This window comes from Babylonia areolata, chromosome 23, assembly GCF_041734735.1.
Source record: "Babylonia areolata isolate BAREFJ2019XMU chromosome 23, ASM4173473v1, whole genome shotgun sequence".
Taxonomy (NCBI): Eukaryota; Metazoa; Mollusca; class Gastropoda; order Neogastropoda; family Buccinidae; genus Babylonia; species Babylonia areolata.
Genome location: NC_134898.1, coordinates 16,821,603 through 16,838,665, shown reverse-complemented (window position 1 = coordinate 16,838,665; position 17,063 = coordinate 16,821,603). Strand labels below are relative to the sequence as shown.

General features: G+C 41.1%; 1 protein-coding gene across 3 annotated transcripts in view; it reads right to left on the bottom strand.

Moving 5' to 3' along the window:
* Nucleotides 1–17,063, bottom strand: part of LOC143297810 (polyphosphoinositide phosphatase-like) — a 47,386-nt gene that overhangs the window by 12,093 nt on the left and 18,230 nt on the right. For 2 of the 3 annotated variants that reach the window (XM_076610317.1, XM_076610319.1), the window contains exons 14-19: nt 14,046–14,104; nt 12,882–13,048; nt 11,880–12,021; nt 9,817–9,875; nt 8,010–8,154; nt 5,424–5,501 (exon numbers count right to left, since the gene is read on the bottom strand). In XM_076610317.1, the coding sequence (XP_076466432.1) occupies nt 5,424–5,501; nt 8,010–8,154; nt 9,817–9,875; nt 11,880–12,021; nt 12,882–13,048; nt 14,046–14,104 (650 nt within the window). Of the gene's footprint in view, nt 1–1,629; nt 1,645–5,423; nt 5,502–8,009; nt 8,155–9,816; nt 9,876–11,879; nt 12,022–12,881; nt 13,049–14,045; nt 14,105–17,063 lie in introns of all 3 variants that reach the window. The other variant, XM_076610318.1, reaches the window with a different exon arrangement.

The window sequence follows — 17,063 nt, the reverse complement described above, 5'->3', positions numbered from 1 at the left end:
TTTACGTGCGCTAAATGCATGCTGCACACGGGACCTCGGTTTATCGTCTCATCCGAATGACTAGCGTCCAGACCACCACTCAAGGTCTAGTGGAGGGGGAGAAAATATCGGCGGCTGAACCGTGATTCGAACCAGCACACTCAGATTCTCTCCCTTCCAAGGCGGACGCGTTACCTCTAGGCCAGCACTCCACTATCTGCGCACACCATAAAATTTTGACTGGACATCACGAGAAATCTTTAAACGATTTTAACAAAAAAAAAGAAAAAAAAGTTATGTTCAAAGTTTCTAAATCATGAAAAATGCACTTGCATTGCAGCCATCAAGTTACAAGCATGCCGTGCTGTTGAACAAATGCACAACAGCCTGCATGTGGACAAACCATTCCGTTCTTCTTCTTCTGCGTTCGTGGGGTTCAACTCCCACATTCACTCGTATATACATGAGTGGGCTTTTTACGTGTATGACTGTTTTTACCCCGCCATGTAGGCAGCCATACTCCGCTTTTGGGGGGTGTGCATGCTGGGTATGTTCTTGTTTCCATAACCCACCGAACGCTGACATGGATTACAGGATCTTTAACGTGCGTATTTGATATTATGCTTGCGTATACACATGAAGGGGGTTCAGGCACTGGCAGGTCTGCACATATGTTGACCTGGGAGATCGTCAAAATCTCCACCCTTTACCCACCAGGCGCTGTCACCGTGATTCGAACCCGGGACCCTCAGATCGAAAGTCCAACGCTTTAACCATTCGGCTATTGCGCCCGTCAACATTCCGTTCAAATTTCACAACAGCACCAGGAGACCCCATGGTCTCATTTTGTGCAATCAATGTCGCTAATTATGAAAGACAAGGCTCATAAGTATGACAGACAAGGCTCGTACAACCTTTGACAACAGTTAATTTAGAACTCAGTGCTTCCCAAATAGGACTAGTCCTACAGCGCGTCCTTCATGCATAAGAATCTGATAAGTACTGCCAGTTTTCAGTTCTCTATACGTCTCAATACTCCTGAATTCTCAGATTCCCGGACATGGGGACGGCACTTTTTTAGTTTTTGTTTTAATACAAAAAACTCTCTGGCACTGAACAGGCACTGTAGAGTAGTGGTTCCAAACAGTAGGGGAAGAAATTCAATAGCAGAAAGCAAAAGGGAAGTAAAAGCGGCACCAGAGGAATCAGCTCTGCGAGTGCCTCCACAGCATCGCAGACACAGGCACTGTTTTATGTTCTGGATGTGGAATGAAGGTTACTTTCTCCTTCCAAGCATTCTCCATCAGCATTGGGAGTCATGCAAACAGATAGCCTGAACTTTGTCTCAAATTACATTCTAAAATAACATCCGCACCAAATCTACAGAAAGCAGGGATATAACTCTTTTTACCTCACATTCACGTCAGATTTAGAATCAAAAGCTTAAGCATGCTGAAAAGAAGCAAATGGAAATGAAACGAAAGTCCGCATGTTACTAACTGGTTTTATTTTTTAGGGGGGGAGGTCTCAAACAAGGCACAGGTTTTCATAGGGTTATGCAACAGATGTTATATATCACACAGGAGAACTAATCAATCAAAACTGAGAGATGAGCTGCAGAAAAGCTTCGTATACCAACAAAATGCTCACCCAAGAAGTTTTTTACTATCAAACACAGAGAAAAAAAAGAAAGAAACAGTGTTCAAATATAATATCTACAATAATTGTATGAGAAAGCTGAAGGAAGCAAAAGAACTACACTAATATATGGCTGAATAATGTCTGATATAACTGACAGTCTTCCATAACACAATCCTGTATTTTACAGACTATAAGGCGATATATATTTTACTCAACTTTGACCATGTGCCTAAGGTGATACATTTTTTTTTTTTTAATTCCACTTTGACAGTGCCTTTTAGCATGGTGCCCCTACAATATGGTTAGATCTGTTGAAACACTATCACGAATCAGAATTGTATGGAGACTGGCCTCCAACCAAGGAAGAATGACGATAACAGTGAAAACTTTTTCTTCTTCTTCGTTCGTGGGTTGCAACTCCCACATTCACTCGTATGTACACGAGTGGGCTTTGACGTGTATGACTGTTTTTACCCCGCCATGTAGGCAGCCATACTCCATTTTCGGAGGTGTGCATGCACGGTATGTTCTTGTTTCCATAACTCACCAAACGCTGACATGGATCACAGGATCTTTAACGTGCATATTTGATCTTCTGCTTGCGTATACACACGAAGGGGGTTCAGGCACTAGCAGGTCTGCACATATGCTGACCTGGGAGATTGGAAAAAAACCCACCCTTTACCCACCAGGCGCCATCACCGAGATTCGAACCCGGGACCCTCAGATTGGAAGTCCAACGCTTTAACCACTCGGCTACAGTGAAAACAAATGAGACCTTCCCATGAATCAAAGTAAAAGCAGCCCACAGACAACTCAAATTGAAAGAAACAACACACAAGGGTGGGGGGGAAGAAGGGACAGAACGGACTCAAGAGGGCAGAGACTGACAAAAAAAAGAGCGGGTGCCATGGTCATATGGTTAAATCAACAACTATCTACCTGAAGATCTCGTCACCTTAAATATTGCTTTCTTTCCTTTGAATCTAGAAGATGTGCCTTATGTTCCATATCACCTTGCAGTCAGTAAAATATCGCACTGTGTACCACTCAGTGAAGCAGTGCCATCAAACACAGTACAAAGCATTGGTGTGCAGTTGAATGTTGCATATTCCAGTGGTCCAATAATGTTTTGCTTTTAATAAAATCTACACACATCACACAATACAACCATATAAACACACATACTTATATGTGGGTGCATGCACACACACACACACACACACACACACACACACACACACACACACACACTACATCAAATGTGCATCATCCATTCAAAAGTATATGGACAACCAGTTATAAAATATGATCATCACTACCAGACAGAATTAAATTTGTTCTCTACAACTATACTTAAACTTTATAAAAAATATTCTAAAAAATGTTACTGACCTATACCCAGCCAAGCTGGCCTTACCTTTCTCACCATATACTTTTCCACATAAAGAAAGACACCTGTGAGCTGACAACAAAATAAGGGAACCAAGGGAAATCATCTGAACTGTGGCAGTGCATTCTCCCCGAAAACGCAAATGTCACGCAAACAGGAGGAGTTTGTATTATACTCCATGTTTGGTGTTACATATACTTACCATGTCAAACTGATGCAAACTAGGCCTGTCGGTTTGCTCTGCTTGGCCAAATTTCGCGCGGCTAACAGTGAAAAGACGAGCCGTCTTGCCCCAGTCCGCTCTCAGCCAATCAAATGCCTCTAAAAGCTATAAGCGCTGAATCATTCCGCAAACAAGTCAGTTTGGACGAGAAGGCTGCCCAAAGCCATGGCATCACCAAGCTGTCTGTCATCTACCACGACAGCCAACAGTCTGATCCTTGTGAGGGGGGGTATGGAAGGACATCAAAGCGCAACAAAGTCGGTATGTTTTCTGATCACAGTATCAGGAAAAGAAACAAAGGCATTTTCGTGAATGTGTTTCTAAGTTACGGAAAGGTCACTGCCTGATTTCATGTTCAAAGGATGCGTTCTGTCTTACGGCCTTGTTCCTACTAAACTGCCCTGGTGATCAGTGCACAACCGATTTAAAGTCCTCAGTAAACAGTTAACTATGATTTGGGAAGGACATGACTGAGGATCCAGAAGAATGACAGGAAATTTTCTATCTAAAATTACGTTTAACTAACATACTTACCGTGACCCAACTAGTGCAGACTCCGGCAGGGGTCTGACATTCCTGTCCTGTGCAAACTACTATCCGCCTATGCGGAGAAAAGGAAAGTACTACAGCCGATAACCTCCCGGAAGTAGGTAACCTCCCCTTTGTCCCCCTGGCTAGCGCCCTCTTTTTCCGGCAGCCATCATGACTCCTGTTCCTGTGCTCTTCATACAGCTAAGTTTTTTTTCGTATTTTCTGCCTGTCTGTTGATTCTCTGGTGTTCTTATTTTTTGTCAAATTATGTCTCCAACCAGGTCACATAATTATGTAGCTCGATTGGGCGATCACACAATGCAGAGACCAATACCATCATCAAATCTCACTTCAAACCATCCCATCAATACCATCATCAAATCTCACTTCAAACCATCCCATCAATACCATCATCAAATCTCACTTCAAACCATCCCATCTGTCACAGAACAGAGATCACCCATGTCAAACAATACAGAGACGAACACCATCATAAAATCTCACTTCAAACCATTCCAGCTGTCATAAAACAGTAGACAATCATGAAATGTAATGCAGAGACCATCATCAAATCTCACTTAAAACCATCCCATCTGTCACAGAACAGAGACCAGCCATGTCAAACAATGCAGAGACCAATACCACCATCAAATCTCACTTCAAACTGTAACAGCTGTCACAAAACAGAAGACGGTCATGCAATGCAATGCAGAGACAAAGACCATCACTAAATCCCAATTCAAACCATCGCAGCCCCAAGACAGTTCTATATCACCGACTGTCCAGACCTGAGCGGGTCACTACCTTCCCCTTGAAGACAGGACGCAGTGAATCAAACACGCACACCCACAAATAAGTCCATGCTATGCTGTCCCCACTCTGTCCATGTGGAGAAGCAGAAAAATACATTCTCCAGGACTGTAGGGCGCTCAGAGGTCTGAGAGAGGAGATCTGCCTGGCACCCTCTACCCTACAGGACAAGCTGTATGGTCAGCTGGTGTGATTTTTCATGACTGGGTTCTTCGGTTTCCTGTCCTCAGAACTTATTCAGTGACATCTACTTTGACATGTAACAGGATCCAACCAGATTAAGGGTGCAGAATGAAAATCATATTCTTTAGAATGCTGTAATACTTTGAAATACCTAGATAGATAGACAGACAGATCGATATAGATAGATAGATATAGATATGGCTATAAAATGTGAAGTGCAGCATATCATGACTATAAAAAAAAAAAGAAAAAAGAAAATTAACTCAAAAATCTAAAAATTGACAGTACTCCAAATTCTACTCCAAACGTTATATTTCAAACAGCTTCACCTGTAATACTTTAAAAGTGTTGTAACCAAATAACATAAAACAAAAAAAACCAAACCACAACTAACCTGACATAAACTTATGTCATTCCACACTCTGCTCCAAAATATACATCTCATGCATTTAGTTTACACCCGACTCAACTACCAATGCTGCACAATGCTCATGCAATTCACAACGACCAACACAACTGGCACATACAGGGGAACGAAGAGACACACAACACACACACACACACAACCAAAAGCAACATGCAATGACATGCATTTCCACAATATCAAACACACACTTCTTTTTCTTTCAAAATGTTAAACAGTTCATCACACACTTTACTCACCCCATCTTGTCGGCAGGTTCCGGAGGTTCCCGCACTTTGAACGGGCTGAAATCTGTTGCTCCTTTCGGCATGAACTTTCTACAATAAGCAATTAAAGAAAAAAAAAAAAAAAAAAAAAGTGAGAAAAAAAGACACAGATATCGTACAACACTCTTTTTTTTTTCTTTCTTTTTTTTTCCTGGTTTCATGTGAGGCACTTATAGCCCTTTACATGGGGAGTCTGCACCATACAAGTACCGTAAAATTCGGTCTATTGAGCGCACTGGTATATAAGCCGCACCCACTAAATTTTGGAAAAAATTTAACTTTATACATACATAGGCCGCACCGGTTTATAAGCCGCACTTATTTCCAGTACCGGAACACATACTGATACTACAGAAAAGCTGTCGATACTGTAGGTCATGAAATAAACACAAGCGGGAACAACACAAAGAAAAGCAAGCAAAAATACTGCTAGTGCCACAAAAAAAATAATAAACACAACGAAAATAAGATCCATAATTTACGGATAGTCACATTCATTCAACATCATCCTGCTCACTGAATCCACTGAAATCTTCGTCTTCAGTGTCCGAGTTGAAGAGAACCAGCACAGCTTCCTCCGCTATCTTGTCACTGACTTCAGCCTCGCTTTTACTTCTGAACATTAAGGTGGAGGTCGCTGCTGGTTCATCGCCTGCACTGTCATCTGCTAGGTCGATCGCCTTCAATTTGAAGGCTGCATCATAGCCATAACGTCGCGTTTTCGGCATGATGAGGATGTATGCTTGAGCAGAGTAGAACTGAAGGCTTTAATGTGTGCGGATTTGATTTATAAAACGTGAACAGTTAGCACACTATCCTGAAGCTCATCCAAAAATTCATGGACAGAAATCATGATTTTGGTGAGTTGAAGGGCAGCTAAGAATAGACGAGAACGTGACACTCCCGGGATCGTTAAAATCCGCAAATAAGCCGCATCATTGCATAAGCGGCAGAGGTTGAAGCTGGGGTAAAAAGTCGCGGCTTATAGACCGAACTTTACGGTACAATCTATTATTTTGTATTTGTATTTATATATTTGTATTTGTATTTCTTTTTATCACAACAGATTTCTCTGTGTGAAATTTGGGCTGCCCTCCCCAGGGGCAGCGCATCGCTACACTACAACGCCACCCATTTTTTTGTTGTTTTTTTTTCCTGCGTGCAGTTTTATTTGTTTTTCCTATCGAAGTGGATTTTCCTACAGAATTCTGCCAGGAACAACCCTTTTGTTGCCGTGGGTTCTTTTACGTGTGCCAAGTACATGCTGCACACGGGACCGCGGTTTATCGTCTCATCCAAATGACTAGCGTCCAGACCACCACTCAAGGTCTAGTGGAGGGGGAGAAAATATCAACGGCGCGCTCAGATTCTCTCGCTTCCTAGATGAACACGTTACCTCTAGGCCATCACTCCACTATCTATTATCATTATCATTATTATCATTAAACATCATCACAGATCTGTTCAGCACAACGAAGGAAAAGAAAATTGAAGACTTCTCCCATTCATACATTAACCAACCAAATCACAAACTACATGTACTTAAAACATGCATGTTGAAGCTACATTATAGTCACAAAGAACATTGTTAGGTTGGTTTAAAAAATATATCAATGTATGAAAATTTCTGCAAAACAATGCATATTTTATTTCTCATGTGTGTGTGTGTGTGTGTGTGGTGTGCGTATGTATGTGTGTATGTGTGTATTTGTGTGTGTGATATGTCAAATCTGTGTGAATATAACTGTGTGATACACACGCTCATGCAATGCATGAGAGACTGTGAGCAAATGCAAGTGTACAAGCATGAACGCAGCATAACGTGTGTGTGCATAAAATGTTCAACTTGACGTGCATGCCTCACATGTGATTGTGTGCATGAACATATGTGCATCAGAGACAAACATGCAACGTCTTCTTCATCTTCTTCTTCATTGGATTGGATTCTTCGTATGGACACGAGCTGCGACTCTCATGTTCACTCGTATGGACACGAGTGGGCTTTTATGTGTATGACCGTTTTTACCCCCACCATGTAGGCAGCCATACTCAGTGTTCTTTTTTCCATAACCTACCGAACGCCGACATGGATTACAGGATCTTTAACGTGCATATTTGATCTTCTGCTTGCGTATACACACGAAGGGGGTTCAAGCACAAGCAGGTCTGCACACATATGTTGACCTGGGAGATGGGAAAGATCTCCACTCTCTACCCACCAGGCGCCGTCACCGAGATTCGAACCCGGGACCCTTAAAGTCCAATGCTACAACCACTTGGCTATTGCGCCCGTCAGTTATGATCAATACCTTGGAAGTTGATGTATTATGACACTGCAGGACAACTCGTCATGACCACCCATTCACTTAAAATATTCACCTCCGAAAATGGAGTACGGCTGCCAACATGGCAGGGTAAAAATGGTCATGCACGTAAAAGCCCACTCATGCACGTACAAGTGAACGTGGGAGTTGCAGCACACGAACAAAGGAAAAGAAAAAGAAGAACGTGAAACACAACGTTCCAAGCAAGGAAACGCCAGAAAAAAAAAGAACCCACCTTGTAGCCCTGGACATGAAGAACTGGTAGAGGTCTTCAAAGACGGTCAGCTCGGAGGGCCGGTAGAACTCAAAGAACAGGTTCACGTTCTCGCTGTTCGCCGGCGCCGATGACACCTCCAGCTGGGTCGACTCACTTTTTGACACTGGAAGTTTGTCACTGATCATGAGTTTGTCAGTCATCACAGTTTTGTTGGGATTTTTTGTTTTTTGTTTTTCTTTTCAAAATTTTTAGGTGAAATTACAAACGAAGCTGGTTTTCTACATAGTGTGAAACAAAAACTTTGTATTTGTATTTTTTTTTATCACAACAGATTTCTCTGTGTGAAATTCGGGCTGCTCTCCCCAGGGAGAGTGCGTCGCTACACTACAGCGCCACCCATTTTTTTGTTGTTTTTTTCCTGCATGCAGTTTTGTTTTAGCTATCCTTATTGAAAATTTTAGACAAGAATGGCTTTTGAAAGTGCAGACCAGCGAACGTTTCTCAACGTATCGACTTTTCAAAACTGTTCATCAGTCTGAGACATACATAAACGGCATTACAATAAAAAAAAGTTTAGAGACTGTTTGATTACATTTCGGTTTGGAATAAATGAACTAGCCATCAATAAGCGATACCAAATCGTCAGTCACGACTGCCCATTTTTTCCTGGAATACAGGAGAACGAAGATCACTTTCTGTTTGCATGTCTGGTATATCAGAATGTAAGAGTAAAATATCTCGAAAAACTGTTTCACAATATAACACAACCTGATGTAGGTAAAATATTATCAGTGGACAACATCGAACATAACAGAAAGCTGGCCATGTACATCTACTATGCCGTGAAACACCGAGAAGAACTCTTGGATACCTCGCAGAGACATGTCTGTGAACACCCATCTACGTAGTGTGCGTGTGCGTGTGCGTGCGTGTGCGTGTGTGCGTGCATGTGCGTGTGTGTGTGTGTGCGTGTGTGTGTGTGCGTGTGTGTGTGTGCATATGTGTGTGTGTGTGTGTGTGTGTGTGCGTGTGTGTGTGTGTGTGCGTGTGTGTGCGTGCGTGCGTGTGTGTGTGTGTGTGGCTATGTAAGGAAATTTTCTATCTAAAATTACGTTTAAATAACATACTTACCGTGACCCAACTAGTGCAGACTCCGGCAGGGGTCTGACATTCCTGTTCTGTGCAAACTACTATCTGCCTATGCGGAGAAAAAGAGAGAGTAACTATGGCCGATAACCTCCCGGAAGTAGGTAACCTCCCCTTTGTCCCGCTAGCTAGCGCCCTCTTTTGACGGCAATGTAGATTTGTGTATGGCTCGATGGCCTTCACAATTAAAGTATTTGTCATTGTCATTGTCTTTTCAAAATTTTATAATCTGCCAGTTTTCTGTTAAATAAACTTTGGAAGGAATTCTGTTTGAAGTCCCGTCACATACTGGTGACTGTAGACATGTTGTATTAGAAAAAAAAATATTCTGATGTGTTGAAATTAACGAAAATTGCACACATGCAAGCTGATGTACATCTGATTAGCCTTTAGCTGTGTGTCCATGGTTGAAGTCATTGTGGCAAAAATTTGTTTGTAGTCAAATTGTAAAGGATAAAGTTCTGGGCACCTTCTTTCTTTACAGGGCAATGAAAAGCAATTACACACACACACACACACAAACAACAACAACAAAACACACGCAAAAAAACCCCACACATATATATTAACAAATAACAGATAAAGCAAGAGATACATAACAAAACCCAACTACTTCTACAACAAAGAATAACCAGTCTCTAATTCACTGACAATCAGCGCCCGTTACTAAACAACTGACCTTCATCATACGCCTTCGGAAGATGTTCATACACTGGTTTTTCCCACCACTGCGAGTAACTGAAATGAAAAAACAAACCAACAATAAATAAATGAATGAATAAACAAGAGAGGCAAGGCCTTCAAGACTCACTTGTGATACACTTAAAAAAAATCCAAGCTTTTTATGTGTTGAATATAATTTCAAGATGTAATGTTTGAGATGAGAAAGATCAGTTTAAAGCAAATTAAGTCCCCTTGCATTAATTACAGAGTAATTTCCCTTTTTTACTATCTGCACCAAACGTTTGCAAAATAAATAAAACTTCCATGCTTAGCAAAAGAAGTTCCTGTTTCAACAAAAAATGATAATAATTACTGCTCTTGTTGTTGGGTCAGAATATCAGATCAAAGTGCCAAGTTTAGAGAATACAAAAAATATAAATATAACAGTAAACGCAGTTTGCATATAATTAGGCTTCATTTTTTATTTTTTTGTGCCCATCCCAGAGGTGCAATATTGTTTTAAACAAGATGACTGGAAAGAACTGTATTTTTCCTATTTTTATGCCTAATTTGGTGTCAACTGACAAAGTATTTGCAGAGAAAATGTCAATGTTAAAGTTTACCACGGACACACGGACACACAGACACACAGACAACCAAACACCGGGTTAAAACATAGACTAACTTTGTTTACACAAGTGAGTCAATGAAAAAACAAACCAACAATAAATAAATGAATGAATAAAAAAAGAAAAAGAAAAGAAATGCCAATGCTTTTCACAACGTCATTATTACAAACGTTACTTAACCCTTTCGTCACACCATCGAACCCACAAAGGAAATATGTATCTGATTCGCTACATTACATACTTGTACACATAAACCTGAAAGGATATTTTTCTCCACCTGAAATTCCACTAATACAGCAGGTTTAATATGACTTACAGTTTCAGTATCTGCATCGGCTGCCTAACCTGTCAAAAGAAAATAAGGTGAGTTGTGGGCTGGGTTTTGTAAGCAATTTCAGCAAAGCTTTATTTGCTACGTGTTCAGATTTTTCTTTTCTTTTTTTCCTTTCCTTTTTTTTTCTCTTTAAACTTGGCAATCCCAGTTTTTATGGGTTTCTTTTTTCTTTTTTACCTGGCAACCTGAGCTTTTTTCTGTGTTTTTTTTTCTTCTTCTCTTATTAACCTGGCAACCTAAGCTTTTTTTGTTATTTTTGACCTGGCAATCTTACGGGTTTTTTTTTATGCTTTTCTTTTTTATATGGCAACCTCATTTTTTCTTGTTGCTTTTTTTCCTGGTAACCCGAGTTTTTTGGTTGTTTTACCTGGTGACCCCTGTTTTTTGTTATTTTTTTACCTGGTGACCCCCCCCCCCTTTTTTTTTCTTCTTTTTTTTTTTTTTTTTAACTTGGTGACCCTTTTTTTGTTTTTTGTTTTTTTACCTGGTGACCCCTGTTTTTTGTTGTTTTTTAAACCTGGTGATCCCCCCCCCTTTTTCTAAAAAAAAATTTGGTGGCCCTTTTTTCGTGTGTTTTTTTACCTGGTGACCCCTGTTTTTTTGTTGTTGTTTTTACCTGGTGACCCCTGTTTTTTGTTGTTTTTACCTGGTGACCCCTGGGGTTTTTTTTTTAGTTTTTTTTTTTTAATTTTTTTTTTTCCCCTGGTGACCCCAGTTGTTTTTGTGTGTGTGTGCGTTTTTTTTTGTTTTTTTTTTACCTGGTGACCCCTTTTTTATGGTTTTTTTTCTGACCACTTTTTAATTCTTTTTTTTTTTTATATATATCTGGCAACCTGAGTTTTGTTATTGTTGTTGTTGTTTTGCCTGGCAACCTGAGTTTTCCATTATTTGTTTCCCTGGCAACCTAAGTTGTGTGTGTGTGTGTGTGTGTGTGTGTGTGTGTGTGTTTACCTGGCAATCTGAGGTTGTTGCTTTTGGGGTTTTTTTTGTTTTTTTTTTATAACCTGACAACCTAAGTATTTGTTGTTTGGTTGTTGTTGTTTTTTAAATCTGGCAATCTGGCAACCTGAGGTTTAAAAAAAAAGAATTCTTAATCAGTTATTTCTCTTTTTTTACCTGGCCCTCGTGGACAGTATCTTGCCCATGGTGAGGGGGTTGTGCAGGTAGAAGTCAGTGGGCAGCTCCCACAGGTTGGGCTGACCCTCCACCGGCTCAAAGACCCCAAGGAACAGGTTGAACGCCTGCTGCTTCTCCACATCTAATGATAACAATGATAATAATAATGATAGTAATACCAACAACACTAATGAAAAAAAAACCACAAAAAAAAACAACATTAATGAAAATAATAATAATGATAATGTTAATGATAATAATAAAAATAAAGATAATAATGATAACAACAAAAACAACAACAACAATAATAATAAAGATAATAATAACAATAATGATTATGATAATAACAATAATAACAATAATAATAATAATTGTAATAACAACAACAACAATACTACTACAACTACTAATCATGATAATCATCGACAGTATTTATATGGTGTAAACTCCTCATATCATGGACTCTATGCATCCCACATGAAACGATACATATATACAATAGTGCATATTAACATACCTCTGCACAAGAAAAAAAACCCCACACATATGTGTATCTACATAAACCAAGACAAAAACACTACAAACTGCAGATATGATCACACACACACACACACACACATACACGCACACACATACTCACACACACACCACAAAATATGTGCTGCACACACACACACACACACACACACGCACACACACACATACACACACACACACACACACACACGCAGTGCACACACACACACAAGACAGACAGATAAACTGACGGACAGACTGACGACAGACTGACCAACCAATCAAAATAACAGACTGACTGACACACTGACCAACAGACACACTGATCACAGACTGACCGACGAGACAAACCAACCATCAGACTGACTCACTGACAGACAGACCGACCAACAACAGACCAACGTACTGACAGGAAGACACACTGACAGACAGACCAACAGACTGACTGACAAATACACACACACACACACAGACAGACGGACAGACCTGAGAAAGTGTTGCTGTAGTAGCGGGACAGGGTCTGCATGATGTCACGGCTGTGGGAGGTCCAGGGCGCGATCTTGCGGTACCCCTTGATGCGGTGCACCAGCTGGGACCCCCCGTACTGCAGGGCCAGGGTGTCGCCCTGGTCTTCGTACAGCTCTTCCAGCATCCTGTGGTGTCAGGTAGTGCATCATGTTGTGTTGTATTGTGTTGTGACGTGTTGTGATGTGTTGTGTTGTGTTGTGTTGTGCACCAGCTGGGACCCCCCGTACTGTAGGGCCAGGGTGTCGCCCTGGTCTTCGTACAGCTCTTCCAGCATCCTGTGGTGTCAGGTAGCGTTGTGTTGTGTTGTGTTGTGACGTGTTATGTTGTGCTGTGACATCACGTGTTGTATTGTGACGTGTTGTGTTGTGACATGTTGTGTTGTGACATGCTGTGTTGTGATGTGACATGTGTTGTGATGTGTTGTGTTATGTTGTGACGTGTTGTGTTGTAATGTGTTGACATGCTGTATTGTGTTGTGAGGTGTTGTGTTATGTTATGACGTGTTGTGTTGTGTTGTGTTGTGTTGTGCTGTAACGTGTCATGTTGTTACGTGTCATGTCCTGCCATGTCGTGTTGTTTGCACTGCACTGTATTGCACAATATTGTATTGCATTATATTGTGTTGCGTTGCCCTGTGTTGCATTGTGTTGCATTGTATTGTATTGCATTGTATTGTATTGCACTGTACTGTACTGCATTGCACTGTTGTACCGTACTGTGTAAGTGCAAGCGGTACACACGACTTCAGTTTAACGTGGACTTGGGGAGCAAAAAAATCCTGGTCTGTAATACCAGACCTGACCCCCCAGGGCCACTTTAAAACTAGCATCACATCACAAACATCATCATTCAGATGAGGCGATAAACCGAGGTCCTGTGTGCAGCATGCATTTAGCGCACGTAAAAGAACCCACGGCAACAAAAGGGTTGTTCCTGGCAAAATTCTGTAGAAAAATCCACTTCAATAGGAAAAACAAATAAAACTACACGCAGGAAAAAAATACAAAAAAATGGGTGGCGCTGTAGTGTAGCGACACGCTCTCCCTGGGGAGAGCAGCCCGAATTTCACACAGAGAAATCTGATGTGATAAAAAGAAATACAAATACAAATACAAAACTTACTTGACGCAGTCTGTGTCAAAGTCCAGATGAGGCGTGTCCAAGACTCCCAAAGCATACAACTGTTTCAGAAAAAAACACAAAAAAACGGAGAAACATAAAGAAAATGTCATTTGTCAGTTCATGACAGAATAACCAGCGAACATGTACAACAAAACGCACAAAGAATCCAGATCATGACACAAATCAAGTTCTGCAAACATTTCAATCGATCGCGGCAGTTTTCTAGTCAGGCAAAAGCATAACAGGTACACTGTAGCGCCACACACGATGAGCCATGGCACGACAGGCGCAATAGCCGAATGGTTAAAGCGTTGGAGTTTCAATCTGAGGGTCCCGGGTTCGAATCTCGGTAGCGCCTGGTGGGTAAAGGGTGGAGATTTTTCCGATCTCCCAGGTCAACACACGTGCAGACCTGCTTGTGCCTGGACCCCCTTCGTGTGAATATGCACACAGAAGATCAAATATGCATGTTAAAGATCCTGTAATCCATGTCAGCGTTCGGTGGGTTATGGAAACAAGAACATATCCAGCATGCACACCCCTGAAAGCAGAGTATGGCTGCCTACATGGCAGGGTAAAAACGGTCATACACGTAAAATGGCAGGGTAAATAAACAAAAACGGTCACAAACGTAAAAAATCTGACAAAAGATTCGTCTTGCAAAATGTCTAAAATGCAAACTCCTCTGATATGGCAAAAGAATCAGGTCTTGCAATTTTTATTGTGTAGAATGTAAATAATCATCCAATCACACAAAAGACTGAGTATTGGAAGACATTTAGAAAGTAAAATCCTCCATATCACAAATGACCTGGATTTGCTAACATCTAACATGTAACATTACTGAGTCTGCTAATAATAATAACGTCTTGCAAAACACTTCAGATGCCAAATCCTAAAATCTGCCAATAACAATACGGTATTGGAAAATGTTTAAGATGCAAAAACATTGTATCAATTTCAGTAGCTCAAGGAGCGTCACTGTGTTCGGAAAAATCCATATACGCTACACCATATCTGCCAAGCAGATGCCTGACCAGCAGCGTAACCCAACGCGCTTAGTCAGGCCTTAAGAAAAAAAAAGAAAAAAAAGGGGTGAATAAATAATAGATAAATAAATTTAAAAAATAACTACTACCACTACAAATAATATGTATAAGGCGCAAAAACTTGATGAAGTCAACTATAAGCATACATAAATAAATAAATTAGCAGGATAATGTGTGTATGTGGGGGGTGTGTGGGGTGTGTGTGTGTGTGTGTGTGTGTGTGTTGGGGCTCATGTACGTTTATGTGTATTTGACTGTGCTTTCATATTTGTGAAACTGCAATGTTTGGTGCATATCTGTTATGCATATGTGGGTGCATGTGTGAATGTGTGTCTGCATGTTTTAACATTTATTTGCTTATTTATCATCACTGAATATAACAATAACAACCAGGCCTTGAGAAACATTTTAACTCACTCGGGACGACAAGTTTTCTCCCTTGCTTTTCCCCACAGACGGCCCATTTGTAAGGGTTTGGAAAAAAATTACAAAAAATACAAAATACTGTGCAAGAAAATGAAACTTTCAGAACTGGTTTATTACGTGTTGAGCTATTACATATAAACAAAAATTTCTCATCTTATTTTTACAGTTTTGCCATATGTAGAAAATACTGCCAATTCACCATACCCATGCTTGCTTTCTGCATTAAATTCGCTTTCTTCTTCGTCATCATCCACCTCTTCAGTGTCCGACCCTTCAGTTTGTAGCATTTCAAGTACTTCGGCAACCCTAAAACGCTGCCGTCGCTGCCTTGTTCGCTTCACAACATCCTGAGAAGAGCCCGCTTTGCTAACAGGCTGGCACGCGAGCAGACGACCGGTCAGTGACTTTGTCAGCGTGTGTGCGAGACAGGCCACACATCCCAGGCTGACCAATCATACTGTTCGATTGTGGAGTGACCCAGAATAGTGCACTCTGCTTGGCTAATCACAAAATCACGTGTACAGCGCATGATGAATTTTACTTTCGGAGAATGCTATTCCATTCCTTCGTCCGAATCCGAATACGTTTTGTGTAGGAATGCATGAGCATTCCTTCGTCCGGAGAGAGTTAACTCTTTCATCCCTGCAGAACGGTTTTCCGGTTTACAGGATTTTTACCCTTCATTCCTGTAGGCTGGAAAACCGTGCAGCAGAGAATTCCCCCTTTCCTTCCTGTAGCCCGGAAAATCGGTTCTCGCTGTAAGCGCTTTGAACTTCCCGCGAGTCGCGTCATCAGTGCGCGTCATCTATCCTTGACCGGGTCACTAGCGGGGCAGTGTTTATGAGTGGAATGGATGCCAGACACCCCCTTCCCCCTCCCTAGGCTGTGGGAAAGTGGGCGCCGCTACATTCTTGCTGATGTGCTGTGTAGACACACGGACACAGAAAAACGGAATGTGTAGAAAGTTCGGATTGTGACCAGTTTTCTGATGATGAGTTTCACAACGCTCTAACAGATAATGATTTCGATCTGTTTCAGACGAATGACAAGGAGAGAGTGCAATTAGCTGTTGCTACAGAAGCACAGATAGCGGGTGATGGAAAGTTAAAAAAGTAAGAAGTGTTAAAATTGTTGTGTATACTTGTGCAGTAACTGGCATGACTACTTCAAGGTATATCACACACGTGTCACCTTTGTGTGGCACATTACGTGATGATTGTGACATGGACATTCATATTTAGAGACAGTATCGTTTCTGAATAGTTTTTGTTCAAGAATTGTGTAGATAATGATCTGATTCTGGCTCAGTGACTGCTAGTGTAGTGAAAGACATATATTCTCTTTGAGACAAAGTTCAAATCATTCATGTGATAAGGACAATAGTAGTGACAATTGTGACAGTTTTTCGTGGATATGACTAGCAGTGTGGCACTGAGATACATGCGAAGCACTACTCAGTGAGTACCTGCATGATGTGCATACTCTGCAAGCAAAACACTGTCCTGCATGTAGTACGTAGTTGTATGCATTGTGTTTGACCCCA